At 30.7% G+C, this 15,937-nt stretch overlaps 1 protein-coding gene and 1 pseudogene across 1 annotated transcript; one reads left to right on the forward strand and one right to left on the reverse strand.

Moving 5' to 3' along the window:
• The first annotated feature begins 9,024 nt into the window (after nt 1-9,024).
• On the forward strand, nt 9,025-11,328 carry LOC148205982 (putative clathrin assembly protein At2g01600). Its single transcript, XM_088104005.1, has 5 exons — nt 9,025-9,295; nt 9,393-9,462; nt 9,569-9,666; nt 10,890-11,028; nt 11,147-11,328. Exons 1-5 carry the CDS (start codon nt 9,206-9,208, stop codon nt 11,311-11,313), a joined length of 564 nt encoding a protein of 187 aa, XP_087960131.1. The 5' UTR covers nt 9,025-9,205; the 3' UTR covers nt 11,314-11,328.
• A 138-nt stretch (nt 11,329-11,466) lies between these two features.
• On the reverse strand, nt 11,467-15,470 carry LOC148205983 (uncharacterized; annotated as a pseudogene).
• Between the last annotated feature and the right edge of the window lie 467 nt (nt 15,471-15,937).

Here is a 15,937-nt window from a genome sequence, read left to right on the forward strand (position 1 = left end):
TTATGCCAAAAAATTAAAAATTTTGACTATGGGTCACCTAGGTTACCACAACTGGCTCCTGCAGTACAAGTTTCTGTACAAATCCTGGATTTTGTTCGTGTAATCGGTTACCAAGAATCTGTAAACGATTACAAATGTGTTTTTTTTTTGTGCAGAAGGTTCAGGACTTCATATAAGTTGCTCATCTCATAAACATTGTTCCTTTCCTCAATCATGGGGTGCCCAAACATGACTTCTCAGCCTCTACTCACACTTAAACACCAAAATCAAGTGAAAACTAGTGGATTTATGCCAAAAAATTAAAAATTTTGACTATGGTCACCTAGGTTACCACAGCTGGCTCCTGCAGTACAAGTTTCTGTACAAATCTTGGATTTTGTTCGTGTAATCGTTTACCAAGCATCTGTAAACGATTACAAGTGTGTTTTTTGGTGTAGAAGTTCCAAGACTTCACCTAACTTGTTCAACTCAACAAAATTGTTTCTTATGTTCAACAGGGGTGTCCAAACATGATTTCCTACAATAAAATCACACCAAAACCATTGGATTTATGCCAAAAATATAAAAGTTTACACTATGGTCACCTATGTTACCACAGCTGGCTCTTGCAGTACAAGTTTTTGTAGAAATTCCACTTTTTTCTCGTGTAATCGTTTACCAAAGAGGTGTTATCGATTACAACTGTGTTTTTTGATGGAGAAGTTCCAGGACTTCACCTAACTTCATCATGTCACAAGCATTGTTTCATTCCTCCATCAAATACATCAATACTAATCAAAGTGGCCACTTTATTCATTAACAATTCAAACAAAACCTCATTTCACAATGACAATAACAAAGGAAATTCAATTAAGATTAATAATATGTACAATTTTGTATTACTTTATCTTAACATTGAACAAAATATATTCCAAATTGTAAACATTTGTTCATCTATGTACAATTTTGTATTACTTTCTCTTAAGAAATCTATACAAATATCACTCATATTTTATTCTAAGAAATCCAATGTAAGGAGTCCTAAGCACTCTGCTCTTGTAACACCTTCGTGACCCATCCTTACATAGTCTTCATTGGAGGTGGATTGGTGGACATGCCTCCCGGGGAAAAAATCCAGTTTTCATGGACGGTTCTTCACGTAAAACACTCTGTCCACCATCTCCGCAATCAGTGACCGATGCTCCTCTGTCAAATGCTCGTTCAAAGTAGAAATATACTTTGTTGAAAATGAGTGACTAACCCTCAACTGCATCAACGACAAACAAAATAAATAAAACATAAAAGCCCTAAAACGAAAACAACAAAAAATTTAACAGAACAGGGAAAACCCAAAATCCAAACCGAAAACGCAATGAACAAAATGAAAGAAGAATGCATTTACCTTGCTCGTCCAAGGACCATGGTTACTGGAACTTGCCATTTTGCACACAATACACTCAACAAAGAGGACGAGACCAAGACGAAGAAATGTAACGAAAACGTAGAAGGAGAACGACAAGGAAGAGCGACAACCATAAGGAAGAGGGAGACCGAAAACCAAAAGGGAAAGCTAGAACGAAGATGGTGAACGAGAAGGAAGAGAGAGAACGATGATTTCTAATGAAATAGGGCAAGGGGTATATTTGGAATCCCAAATTTTTGAAACTCTCATCAATTTCAATGTCACAATTTCATAAATAAAAGAAAAAAAGAATTGGACCAATGCGCTACTGACACCTAGCGTTGTCAAAAGTGTTTTAAAATTTTGTTGTTAAAATATCGGGATCCTATATTAATAGAACCATTATACTACATTTCATTCATAAGCCATAAGCCAAAAGTTTATATAAGTACCATCTCTATATTACGACATTCCTAGTTAACTTTCACAATAATTTTTTTTTCTCCAAAAACATAAGGCTGAAGAAAAAAAAAAGGAACTCTATACAATAAAAATAAATTTACAAAAGTAGTCTCTACCATTTAACCTATCTTAAGATGATCTCATTTTTAATGTTTCTCACCTACAATATCTCATACTCTAATTTAAACACACGATCATAAATAAATACATAACCACAAACTAGAGGAAACTAATATATTTAAAAAGGTTTAAATCTCATAAATAATTCAAAGAATTAATACAAACAACTCATCTCAAACCATTCATTTAATGCTTGCAAATCATCTAGATAAACTATAAGTTTCTACTTTTGAAGGATTTGTGTTGAACTAAATTTTGCCTAGCAAGATTTTTGCTCACTCAACGAATAAAACACCTAGGAGCAATTTTCACAAATTCACCCAAGAAGTTTTATCCCGCCTAGTGAGTGAAACTCGTATGTTTCTTTGACTCTTCATTAAAACATTCTTACTCAATGAGAAGATCACTTGTCTAGCGAGTAATACCTCACAAGTGAAAAATTCTCTTAATGAGTCTACATAATTCAAAACTCGTAACAGATATTTAAATTTGTTCAATTAGCTTTAAGGTATTTTTCTTCTTTTTCACAAGTCAAAACATATTATATCAATTCAAAATTGTAAAGTAAGAGTCAATTGAGCCAAATTTACATATCTATAAATCAAATTACTCATCAATCTCAAACACATAACATTTATTCCACTAAATCAACTAGCAATTTCAAAGTGTTTAGGATTTTCTTAGAGTCTTTACTGAATACATATTTGACTTTGTAAAAATAATAATGTAATATAATCCAAAAATATAATTATAATACACACGTGTACAATGATCTGTCATAAAATGAAAATACGTGGTGGAAAGTTGTTACACATGTCACAAAGTTTATAACGCCATTACAGTTCAAGAATAGAATCCAAACACTTCAATACTTGAAAGACTAAATTAGGTCAAAGTTTCGAAGAGAAACTATTTCTAATTTTTATCTAAAATTAAGAAATAAAAAACATTTTTAACTCATAATAATAAAAAAGACATTTTACATAGTTATATATATTTTTAATAATTAAAAAACATATAAAAATAATAATAATGTAAAAACAATATATAAATATAACAGTGCACTAGTTGATATTTATACGTAGATAAATAATCAATTCAATAAAAAAGTATTAATATATTTTATATTTAATACAATAACAAAAAATTACAGTTTTAATAAATAAATTTAATTTCGTTAATTTTATTTGAACTCAAAAAGTTGAGGTAATTAAACATGTGTTTTATTTATTAAATGTTATATACATTTATTAAAGAAGTTAGTCTTAACATGCCATGTCATTAATTTTAAAAAACAATCCATTTACTCTTAACTTATTATTTTATAAATTTAATTTTTTTAATAATTTCATTAGTGTTAGTACACTACTTCTTATTTTTAATAAAGATATACAATAACTATTACACATAAATATATGTTCAATAAAATTAATCATAATAAAAGAAATAAAATAATAAAAGCTAAGGTTATTATATTAATAATATAATTTTTTATTATATCAATATCGATATATATTTATTATATGATTTAAATCCTTGTCTCACTTTGTAATCTGGTCTTTTCATTAATATAATACTAACCACATTAATTCATGTATTACTTGTTAGATTGTGAGTCTTTTGTTTTTCTAATTTTTTTCAAAAAAATTATCATGTCTTAAATGAAGATTCTATTACGTGACAAATAGAGTGTAACGTAAAAATAAAAATGTCATATGTTATTATTTGGAAGCAAACATTATATTCAAAATCTCAATTTAATTTTTGTTATTATATTGAGTATAATACGTACTTTTTATATATATTTGGAATATTTTCTTCTTAAGAAGATGTTTTCATCCTTAGATTTTACATAAAAACTTTCTCAAGTAAATTTGAAATGTGTACTAATATATTTTTATTTTATTTGTTCCCTGATAGTTTAAGAGCGGTGCCCGAGATGATAAGATAAGTAGTAGCACCAATGGTTTTAGGAGCTTTATATAATTAAAGTTTAATAGTTTATTTGATTTTTATGAAAAAGTGATTTTTTTCGGTTTAATATTCGATTTTAAAAGTGTAATTTCAAAGTTTTTAAAATTGTACGAATGAAATCTTATTTGTTAAATTAGTAGTTCGTGTAGTCTTTTTCTCTCTTTTTTTCTATTTCTCTTAACATTAATAAAAGCAGAAAGTGAACTACAATTTTTATGTCTTTGCAGCGAATAAACATTTTTTTTCTCAACAAAAAGTGAATAAACATTTTATTGTAATATAATAATAATAATAATAATAGTAATATAATAATAATAATATTAAGAAAAATAATAATAATAATATAATAATATAAATGTATTATAATTTAATAATATAAATTACATTATAAATTAATTAAAACATAAACACATTTAAATGTAAATTTAATATGCATGAAGATATAAAATTTATACTACTTCAACAAATAAAATATCATCATTAAGACTTTTAGTAACTACAAAATCACTTACTATATTTAAATTGATTGATTAATATTGTGTACACTTGTTTCTCCAGAAGGAAAAGTCTTGAAGCTCAGGAACCCCAATGACTCTTCTAATTCCACGACTGCAATCTGGTCCAGCAACAAAAGCTTCTCGAATCTCATCCACAACTCCTGCATCAACCATTTTGTCCACCCTTTTGTCCAGATACGGAAACAACACATCGACCCAGATGAAACAACAATTATATTTGGAACGAAAAGCAACGTCAGGGTCCTCAAGCAAGGGTGTGAGGTAAGTGTTGGAGCCACCCACGATAATGGGTAGGTGTCCGTTTTGAACGATGGTATCAAGAGCGACAAGTACATGGTTGCACAAGTTATGAATGCTGGAGTCGTAATCAGGGTCCTCAATGATGGCAAGAAGGTGATGGGGAATGCCAGAATGTTGAGACTCTTAAACATTGTTGGTGATGATGTGAAGACCCTTATAAACTTGGATTTTTGTCAGAGTTGATGATTTAAGAGAAAATGTGAAGGTTTTCAAATTGTAGAAAGAGAAAAAGAATGGATTTTTGTCATAGTTGATGATTTAAGAGAAAATCTGAATGTTTTCAAATTGTAGAAAGAGAAAAAGAAAAAAAAAGTCTTACAATTATGAAAATCATTAATATAAAAAGAAGAAAAGTTAAACGTTGTAAAAAGTTTGATAAGATGTCCGTTTATACCAATTTAACGGAAGGGACTTAGATATATACAAATTTTATAACTTTAGGATCCAATGTATGCACTTTTAAAATCGGGTACTAAACTGAAAAAATCACTTAAGATAGGGACCAAGTAAGCAATTAAACCTATAATTAAACTTGTTAAACTTGCTCTTGTGATTCATGCATTTTAATTCTAACAAACATTGCAAATTCTATGAATATCCCTATAATATTTCTCTATAAATAAATTATTATGCATATTTTTAAAATTTTAAAACTTTAATTTTCAATTTTTATTTATGTTTACTTTAAGTTTAATAAATATAATATTTTAAAGTGAAATAAGGAAGATGAGTGTGAATTTAGTAAAATATAAAAAAATTATTAAAAATATAATGAAAGTAAATGGTTATTAAAAGTGAGAAAGAGTGTAAATGTATACTCTCATTAGAGCAAGATGTGTGCTTGTTTTAAAATTAGAGACTGAACTTACTAGCATGACTTGTGATCGAATGGATAACTTTCATGACAAAATTAAAATGTTTTATGATAAATATATTTTTAATGTGGAAAATAAAAAAAAGTTATAAATTTTGCTTTTATCGTTACAGTGAATCTCAAATATATGATGAGAAAAAAGATAGGTATATTTGGGTTTTGATAATAGACACAAGTTCCATGTGGGATTGGAAGTTTTACTTTGTTTCATTTTAATGAAAAGATCCACTATCTCACTGTTTATAAATAAAAAGAAATTTAACTATCTTGAGTTGTATAAATATACTCATACACTATCATTCTAAAATGTATTTACAGAATTGAAAAATCTTTTTTCACTTCATAAATTTCTATTATTTGGTATTTGTTCTTCCAACATTCCTCGTACTCTACCAAAAAGTGGAATCCATGTAAAAGATTTTTTAATGCTCAAGTCAAAGTTAATCAAAGTATAATTAATGTAGAAAGAGATTTTAATTCTTTAGCCTGAGTCGAGTTGACTCGACCTTTGTCTCGGGCTGCCACGACTTGACCTTCGATCGAAATTACTTCAACTTGACATTCAATTGGAGTTGACTCTACTCGACCTTCGACTATGGCCAATGTTGCACAACTCTCGATAAGGGCTAGTGTTGCTCAACCTTTGGCTGGGGTTGTTGCTACTTGTCCCTTAGCGACATTGCTTGACCTTTAGTTTCGACTCAACTCAATATTTAGTTAAGGCCAACTCGACTTCATCTTTAGCTTGGGTTGACTCAACTCGACCTTTGACCTCGATCGACTCTACTAAACATTTACCACAAGCCAACTCGCCCTGACTCAACTGGGTTGACTTGACTCAACCTCAACCTGGGTTGACATGACTCAACCTTTGGTTTGGGTCGACTTAGCTCAACCTTTGATTTATGCCAAATTGGCTTGACCTTCAGTTTATGCTGAATTCAATCAACCTTTTGTTTATGTCAAACTACATAAATCGATATGACTCAACAAAATTGACATGACTCAATCTTCAGCGAGTGACTCGGGTTGACTTTCGGCTTGATCCATTATGTTCGACCATTGGCCCAAGTATAGTTTGCTTGACGTTTTAGCTTTGACTGTAGGTCGAGTCAAGTCAGTCCATTATAGTCGAGTCAGCCTGAATTAGATGTTGAGATGATTCGACCTAAGGTGAAGGTCAATTTGAGTCGACATTTTGGGCTTATTTTCATTCTAATCAACGAGGAATTGCAAAACTTGTGGAATTTCATTTTTTTTAATGAATTTCAAATCCTATTTCTTTAGTTATTTTGAAATACTTCTTAAAATTCCTCCATTTCAATTTTCTCATCCAAACAAGCTATTTTACTTCAAAATATTTTAAATTCTCTAGATAAATTAATTACTATCTTAAATTGTCTCATCTAAATATAATATAAAAGTTGTATATATTGAACTTAGGGATGTCAAAATTACTCGTACCCGCATAAGATAATTGATACTCGTAAGTATTTATTATTCACATGTGGTTGATATTTTAATACTCATTTATAAATCCGTGAAGGTATTTCCCATATATGCGAGTATCATACCACTCATATCCGTATATATCCATTACCTATAAAACATTAAAATTAAAATTTAATTTGTTTTATTAAGTTAAATTTAATTAAAATTAATATATAATTTATATTTTATGAAATTAAATTTAATTAATATTAAAATTTGATTAAATTTATATATTTCTTTTATATTTTTCTAATTATATATATATTATATTAAAATTTATAAAATATATTTTTTAAAATATTTATGAGTAACCGATTCCGCAATTTTAAAAAGACCCAATCGATCTAACGAGGAAGAGAATGAATAACAAGTTGGATTTTGTTTACGAATTTGATAGCAATTAGGCTGCGGATATGACGCCATCCCATCTAGTTATATATACCATGCACAAAAGTTACAATTGATAATTTATAATACAAAACAAAATATTTACAAAAAGTTTTAAAAAGCAATTAAAATACAATTCCATATTCATGTTTTTTCAAAGGTGTAAACTGAGGTTGCTTTTAGATGAGTCAAAATATTTTAAATCAATGATGATAAATTATTTCATTTTTACTGATTTGAACAATATTTCTTAATTAACATAGTTCATTATGATATTTGAATGAATGTGATTGCAAATTGTTTTTTTTTATCAATCCCACTAATTTTTTCTTTTTCTAAAAAACGTTCATTAAATATATTTTTATTATCAAATGAGGAAACTTTCAACCAATCTTTAACTCAAATTCTTTTATATATGAGTCAAGAGAGCTTTTTAAGTGATATTAATGAAAATAGTATAAAAAATACTATATTTTCATGTCAACATCAATTGAAAGTTATTATAAGTTTTGATAGAAAAATAAAGAAAATGATATTATTAAATGATGATTTAATTATTAAATATATTTAATATTACATAATTTTTTATTTATTAATAATTGAAATAATCTTCATCAAAATAAAAGATAAAAAGTAAAGAAATTAAAATTATTTTTTATACATAATAAATCAAATAATTAAAATTATATATATTTTCTTAAAATTATGAAATTCTATAATTTAGTTTGTATTTATCTATGACTGTCAAACTTTGTATCTTATTTGAATTGTCAAGTCAGTCTGATCCCTTGTCAGCATCCCCTGAATGAATGAATGAATGTGAACTTCAAAGTTTTTTTATGATATAATATCTTTTTCATTTATAAAACTTGAACTTAGTAATGCTCTTCATTCTTTTATTCATATTATATTAAAACATTGTAATTAAAAATTCAACTTTGTTATATTAATTTTTAAAATGTTTTTTAGTGAAATTAAATATAAAATGGAATAAACATTTTGTTTTCAATGAAGATTGATGAACTTTGAATAGTCGAAACTAATTGGAAAAGTTGGACTTAATTACCTCTTGAGTGCTATTATTTATTAATTTGATTTAGTCTCTCTTCTAATAAAAGTCCAATCAAATCCTTTAATTTTTAAAAAGTGCAATATTTTAGATCTTTAAAATTTAATAAAATCCCACAATTTAAAAGAGAAAGGATATATCTGTAGTTGGATAATCTGAATAATTTGGAGTTGGAGATAGCCATTCCTTAATTAGCACTTCTGTTGTGATTGTGGAGTGAGGCCAACCACAAATTTACTTCTGCACCTTTCATTAACCAAAATTTAGTTTCATGACACACATATACATATTCAAATTTCAATGTCCTTCATTGCAAATAGTTAACATTAACTAAATACTAATTATTGCGGACACCGACCCTTGCTAATAATACTATATAATCATCGTTATCATAAAATAAAATAAAATAATAATTATAAAACAAAGAAAGTTATTAAAAAAGAAAAGATTAAAAAAACCGATGATGATTCACAGCGAAAGAGGGGCCGCAAAAAGCCAAGGTTGTCGGAACTGGATTTGATTCTTCACTTGCGCTGAGTCTTACGGATTTCTCCGATCGAAGTTCGTTACTTTCTCTCTCTTGATCGACACCCACCACGCGTTAGAGAGAGAAACTCGAGAGATCGGAGATGGGTACGCTTCAGTCTTGGAGGAGAGCCTACGGTGCGATCAAGGACACCACCAAAGTGGGTCTTGCCCATGTCAATAGCGATTACGCGGTAATCCCTCTTTCCAAAGATAGGATCTTTCTTTGCTTTTTTCCTATCAATTTTGCCTATTTGGGGGTGCATGTTTGATTTTCGTTCCCAATTTTAGGATTTGGATGTTGCCATAGTCAAAGCTACGAACCACGTCGAGTGTCCCCCCAAAGAGAGGCACCTCAGAAGTGAGTGATTTGTGGGTCTCAGATCCGAATTTATTTGATCTTCTTTTTGGTTTGGTATGGAGAGATGATGTTCATGATATTGAATCTTTTTACGGGTTTGTTGTAGAGATTCTGTTTGCCACGTCTGCTGTTCGACCTAGGGCTGATGTTGCTTACTGTATTCACGCCCTTTCCCGGCGGTTGGCAAAGACGCGCAATTGGACGGTAGGATTGATGATAATAGTGATGTTTAGACAAAGTTCATCTGATCACTTGATTTGATGTACAATTTGATTTTGTTTGAGTTTTCGGTGAATTGTTTGTTTGTACTTTCTTGGGCTTGGATTGTTTATTTACTTTATGGATTGATGTTCTTAGGCTTGCGGCATTTCTTGGTTTTTCTATTCCTTTTGGTAGGAAAAGAGAAAATAGAGATTGGTGTCAGAAGATGTGATACAAACTTTGGAAGTAGTTCATCGCTTTTAAATTCTTATTCGGATTCATGATGTGAAATTGCATGAATGTGAACCTAATCGTATTTGGATCCCCCACTCTAATTGTGCTATTTCTGAATTTCGATGATGACTTGTGGCACGTGGCCTACATGATACCATATACTGAAAGAATTTTTTTGATGAAGGATTGAATTCAAACCTATTTTGATTGAAGATGTGTTAGTTGATCCAATTGTTTGATGATTCCAGTTCTTATTTTTTTTTCTTATTACCGCTAACAACTGCACTTCCTTACGTTTTGTTAATTTGCTATGCTCTGGTTTGATAGGTTTCTCTTATAAGTTTATTATTGTGTGCCAAGAAATTGTATTCAATATTTCCCATCATTGTGGGAGGTTGTCAGTGTCTGCATTTCTCACATTTTATTGAAGGATCAAGCAAGCAGTGATCCGAGTCTCAGAATTTGCTTTGTTGTTTCTTTTCTAATTTCCATTTTTAGTTGATTAGTTTTCACTAATAACTAAGTAAATGCCACCTTATTCTGTTCCTCTTATTAAACTTCTGTGATGGAAATGTTGAAAACATTTTTTTACCCGATTAGTAGTTAATTTCTATAGTTGTCTGGGAGAGAATAGTATTCCATCAAACAAAATGACCATTATCTCTCTCTCTCTCTCTCTCTCTCTCTCTCTCTTCCAGTTATTGTTTAAAAAACATGGGAAATTCTTGTAATGTAATGGAAGTTCTGAATACCACCAACACGGTTTAGTTATTTTTCTTAAGATGTTTTCATTATTGATTTATCAATCGAGCGTCTAATATTTACTCAATTTATGCCTAGGTCTAAGAAATGTCAACTTTGAGCATAAAATATGTTTTCTGTATCTGTACTTTTAATATCGGTTTCTCATTGTTATTATATAGTGCATATATAAGTATATATAGATGTAGATGTACGAAAGGTTTTGTTTCACTTACCTGGCTTGTTCACAGGTGGCATTGAAAACACTGATAGTCATCCATAGGTTATTGAGAGAGGGTGATCCTACTTTTAGAGAAGAACTTCTTAATTTCTCACAAAGAGGACGGATTCTCCAACTTTCGAATTTCAAGGATGATTCTAGCCCAATTGGTTATTTTTTTTTACCATATCATCTTTGTATTTTGTTCTTTAACTTTCATATGGGCTTAAGTTAAGTTTCTGACTGCACTATATAACTTTTTGCCTGTATGATTTTATTTGCTTGCAGCTTGGGATTGCTCTGCCTGGGTACGTACTTATGCACTATTTTTAGAAGAAAGACTTGAATGTTTTCGGATTCTGAAGTATGATATTGAAGCTGAGCGTCTACCCAAACCTGCCCAAGGGCAGGAGAAGGTAATATCAATAAACATCTATCATACTCTTTTGGGATAACTAGTAATATGTAGCTTTTGCTGGTCTAGTTCAGAAATAGTAGCCAACTTGTTCTGCGGTATTTTGATAGTTGTGGATTCTTGGTTTACTATTTGGTGTATCTGTTACCCTTGAAATATTTATCTAGAAACTGCAAGTTTTTGGCAAGAAAGAAGTCCTTTGTGTGTGTGTATTTCATGCATGTTTTAGAGGATTCTCAGTATCATTAGTTAGAGAGGTTGGAACTTGGAGGGACAGGGATTCGGCTTAAATAGAAGGAGTGTAGAAGGGAGTGGATTTTAAATTTGTTAACGTTGGGTAAACAAAACTGTGGTTGTAAGGCGAAACCATTGGAAGAGAGATTTTTCTGCTTGTTCTATTCATTTTTCAGTCAAGCAATAAGATAACTCTTTCTCTTTATTTCCATTGTGCTATGATGCACAAACATGATACAATATAACGCGTATCAAATATGTCTAGTTGTAACATCTTGAAAAATATAGGATATGATATGTTTAGATACACACACACACACACACATATATATATATAATTAACAAAATAAAATAAATGATATTGTAATTTTTTAAAAACCATACTAAAATTGAAAACCATTACTAAATATTATTCAATTTGAACATACTAAATATACTAAGCTCAAATGTATATATGAACTTGAAGTGACAAATTATAGTTTTAAACATTGCTCAATATAAAATAGATATTGTAAATCACTACTAATAGTCTATTGCGTTGAAATAGGAATAGTATCAATTTCATCCCCTCCTTGAGCATCATTGTCCATATCTAGAAAATACTGCCACTCTGAGGTTTCTAACATCATAAATACCATTCCGTACATCTCCAGTAATGTTCCACTTCTTAGTGTGTTCCCCTGGTTGTATTCTTCACATCTCCTAGCCAAAAGTCACAAATTAGTATGCACATAAACCAAGTTTTCTACTCATTTAGAATTCAATTTGTCTTTTCATTGAGTTAAGGAATGAATAGGTACTCCAATTTTTTTCTCCATGAGATGATGTGCAATATTGCACAACGAGCTTCAATGCTAGCTTTTGAAGGAGAGGTGTAGAAGAACCATGCATCACCCACCAAGATTTAGGATACAATATCCACCTATGTTCAATTGAGTTAAAAGAATTAAATTCTTTTGTTTTTAGAGAAGTCAGCATATTCAAGGGCAACCTCTTGCCTATCCTCATGAGTTGTGAAAAACTTTTTCAAACACTTATTCCTCTCCCTAGAATTCTCTTCCTCCTCATGTTGGGGATCCTATTTGAAGTCTCTTGATGCCATTCTTCTCTAGTACCAATAAATACAAATTGAGAAAAAACTTTATACTATAAAAAATTAGTAACTTTCCAATTATTTACATATGAATTATTAAAAAGATGAGTATTGATAGGATAAATTTTCCTAGGATTCAAGGACTGCGCCATGCAAATGAACGGAGTGCAACTTTTAGTCTACCTAGCTTTGAGTACATTATAAACTTCATAAAATGTTGATGTATCATTTTCTTCTTCTTCTTTCCTATATACATCTCTTCACTTTTGTATTGTATTTCCCACATCTCAGAGACCAAATGAGGATGTCATAGATAGGCTAGGCTCAACCAAAGCTAAAGTTATATGCAATTTTGTCTTATCACACATCATTCAAAACAAAGTCTTTAAGAGCTTAAACCTTGCCCATATCATCCTTTCTATAAGAAGTCTATTCTTCTCCAATAACCATGAATTGCAAAATTTGTCCAAATTTAAAATCTTCTCATCATCACTATAAGAGATGACAATTGTGTATCCACAACAAGTAAATTCAAATGGTTAAAATAAGTGGAGTGGTTTGTGATAAAGTTTCTAATAAAGAATTATCATTAGTCATTTCTGTAATCCAGCTTCATTCACCATAAATGACATTATTTCTTTCAATATACTTTGCTACATATATGTTCTTCAAGGCAAAACTCAGTGTGTACACAACATAAGGTGTCCAAAAGAACTATAAGAGATGCCGATTGTGTATCCACAACAACAAATAAATTCAAATGGTTAAAATAGCCAATCTAGTGGAGTGGTTTGTGATAAAGTTCCTAATAAAAGAATTATCATTAGTCATTTCTGTAATCCAGCTTAATTAACCATAAATGACATTATTTCTTTCAATATACTTTGCTACACATATGTTCTTCACCGCAAAACTCAGTGTGTACACAACACAAGGTGTCCAAAAGAATCTAGGAAATAAATTTAATGCTTAGTTTTATTTAAGTAGAAGCATCAAGAACTTTTGAAAAAAAATGGGAACCTCCTCACAAGTGGCCATAAAATTAATTAAAGGTCTTAGGGAATCTGTTCATCCATCAAAGATTGTGCTGACTCTTCTTTTGTTCCATGTTGATTTAATTAGTTTAAGTAACCTTCAGACACGTGCTTTCTCTTGATGTAATAGTGTTGTCCTCAAAGCATTGTATCTTATAGGAAGAAAACCACTAAGATTATGATTTGCGTCAAACAAATATGAATTTACATAATATATGTTTCTTTGAGGGTTTTAAGGAAACCTAGTAGAATAGAACATTCTAGCTATGAGAGCTTTGAGATTTTCTCTATCTTATAAGTCCAATGCCCTTTCTAGAGGACCACTCTTTTTTTTTTTTTTTTCAATGAAGTTTTGGTGTCTATCTTTAGTGGATAAGGGAACATGTTCGGGTTTAACTCTATTTTTAGCCAATTCAATAATCAATTCTATCAAATATTTATCATTGGAATTTGAGCACATACCAATTCCAGACCCATAAATTTTCAATAAATAGGCCTTAACTCTAGAATAAGTCCTTAATCAGTTTTTTAACAAAAGTTACAAGACCATCTCTTGTTTTCCCCTCCTTCTATTCGACTGTCTAATAAACTAACATAAGCCCATAAAGGAGTATAAACAAGTTGAACATCTTTTTGAAAGGAACTTAGAATTTCTGAGTTAGAACTAGAATACATTGGTATTGTTGTTGATGTTTTCTTTACTCACCAAGTTATCATAAATAAATATTGTTTGTTTAAAAGTGAATAAAATAAATAATAGGAAAGTAGTACGAAAGAATAAAAAAATTTGTCTGCATAAGAAAGAGAAATACCTTAGGATTGTGTCAAGCTCTCCCTTGTAAACCGTAACAAGAATAGAAAATTGAATACAAGCACCAATCGGCATCAAATAGTTTTCCATCTTGCACTGCTTCAAACAGGTTCCAGAAGAATAAACAATTTGACAGACATTGCTTCAAATAGTTTTCATGGCTGCCCATGGCATCAAATAATTTTCACTTGCCGTACACATTAATAGAAAACTGAAAGTGACATTTCACGTATATAAGAATGTCTTTAAGGTCGTTATTGTATCTCTGGCTATCTACCCACTATATTGTTTTCTCTCAATTTCAAAAAAGAAAGAAAATATATCCCTCAAAACCACAACTATCTTTTCTGATTTTGAAGTTGTTATAAATATTGTGCATTTTAAAACTGTTATGGGAATTGAGCATTTAAAAGTTATTATGCGTTACTATCTATTTTTATTTTACAACTGTTATGCATGCATATTGGCTGATATGCGTATTGTGCCTTGGCTGATATTCATATTGTGCATGATATCTTATCTGCATTTTTTAGTTATTGACATGGTACAAATACATATCTGTAGACTATTTGTGTTAGATATGTCCTCGACAGATACGTTGGAGTGATCAGTATGTTGGTGACACAGACAGTGCAATTGAGTGCCTAACTATGATGTGCATGATCTATTTTGGGTTCATAGAAAATTTTAGGGTATCTTTTAACTTGGGGAGAAGCGGCCCTTTGTATGTATATATGCTTTGTATGTTTAGGGTGTATTTTCATTCCAAACTTAAGAGTTACATTTGCTATACCAGATATGGAAAAAGATTGAACTGCAATTCTGCGTTCTAAGTCTTTGTTCCCCCTTTCTTCTTATTGTTCTGGATGTCTCCCGTTTATCCAAAAGTAGGCTACCCCTCCTTGTCGGATAAGCTTCTTTTCTAAAATGCTGCATTGTGTACTTAACTATGTCTGGCTTCTATTACGCTTGATCCTTCAATTATACTGAAATGTTTCTGAAGGTCAATTTAAATTGTAGGTTCCTCTGCCATCTTTTGATTTTCAAGTTAGTCCTTGCAANGGAAGTTTAAACTAAGTCCTAGAAGAGATGGCCCTTTTAAGGTCATTAGGGAGGTTAATAACAATGTTTATCATCAGACCTTCCTAAAGAGTATGACGTCCATTCTACTTTTAATGTTGTTAACCTTCGACCTTTGTGGGGATTTGACAAGTGATGAAGACTCTATGGATTTGAGGATAAATCCTTCTCAAAAGGGAGGAGATGATGACTTGGGCCCAAGCCCATATTCAACACAAGGGCCCATTACTCGTGGAATGGCCAAGAAGATCCAATAAGACCTTGACGATACCTCAAAGGAAGCCTAAGCCTTTTATGATCATTTTCAGTGGCAACTCATAGAATAGCAAGGAGGCCCATCTTCCACCATTTCCACCCATGGAGAAGGCTAGCAAAGGAAGAACCAGGAGGCCCATTCGGATTGCGCCTAGGG

The sequence above is a fragment of the Vigna umbellata genome, chromosome 1, assembly GCF_029865625.1.
Source record: "Vigna umbellata cultivar VRB3 chromosome 1, Vumbellata_1.0, whole genome shotgun sequence".
NCBI lineage: Eukaryota > Viridiplantae > Streptophyta > Magnoliopsida > Fabales > Fabaceae > Vigna > Vigna umbellata.

Excerpts from the sequence above, each read along its gene's own strand:
- LOC148205982 (XM_088104005.1), top strand. The coding sequence starts at position 9,206 with ATGGGTACGCTTCAGTCTTGGAGGAGAGCCTACGGTGCGATCAAGGAC. Across the intron at positions 9,463-9,568 it reads CAAAGAGAGGCACCTCAGAA|AGATTCTGTTTGCCACGTCT; the intron begins GTGAGTGATTTG and ends GGTTTGTTGTAG. Across the intron at positions 9,667-10,889 it reads CAAAGACGCGCAATTGGACG|GTGGCATTGAAAACACTGAT; the intron begins GTAGGATTGATG and ends GCTTGTTCACAG.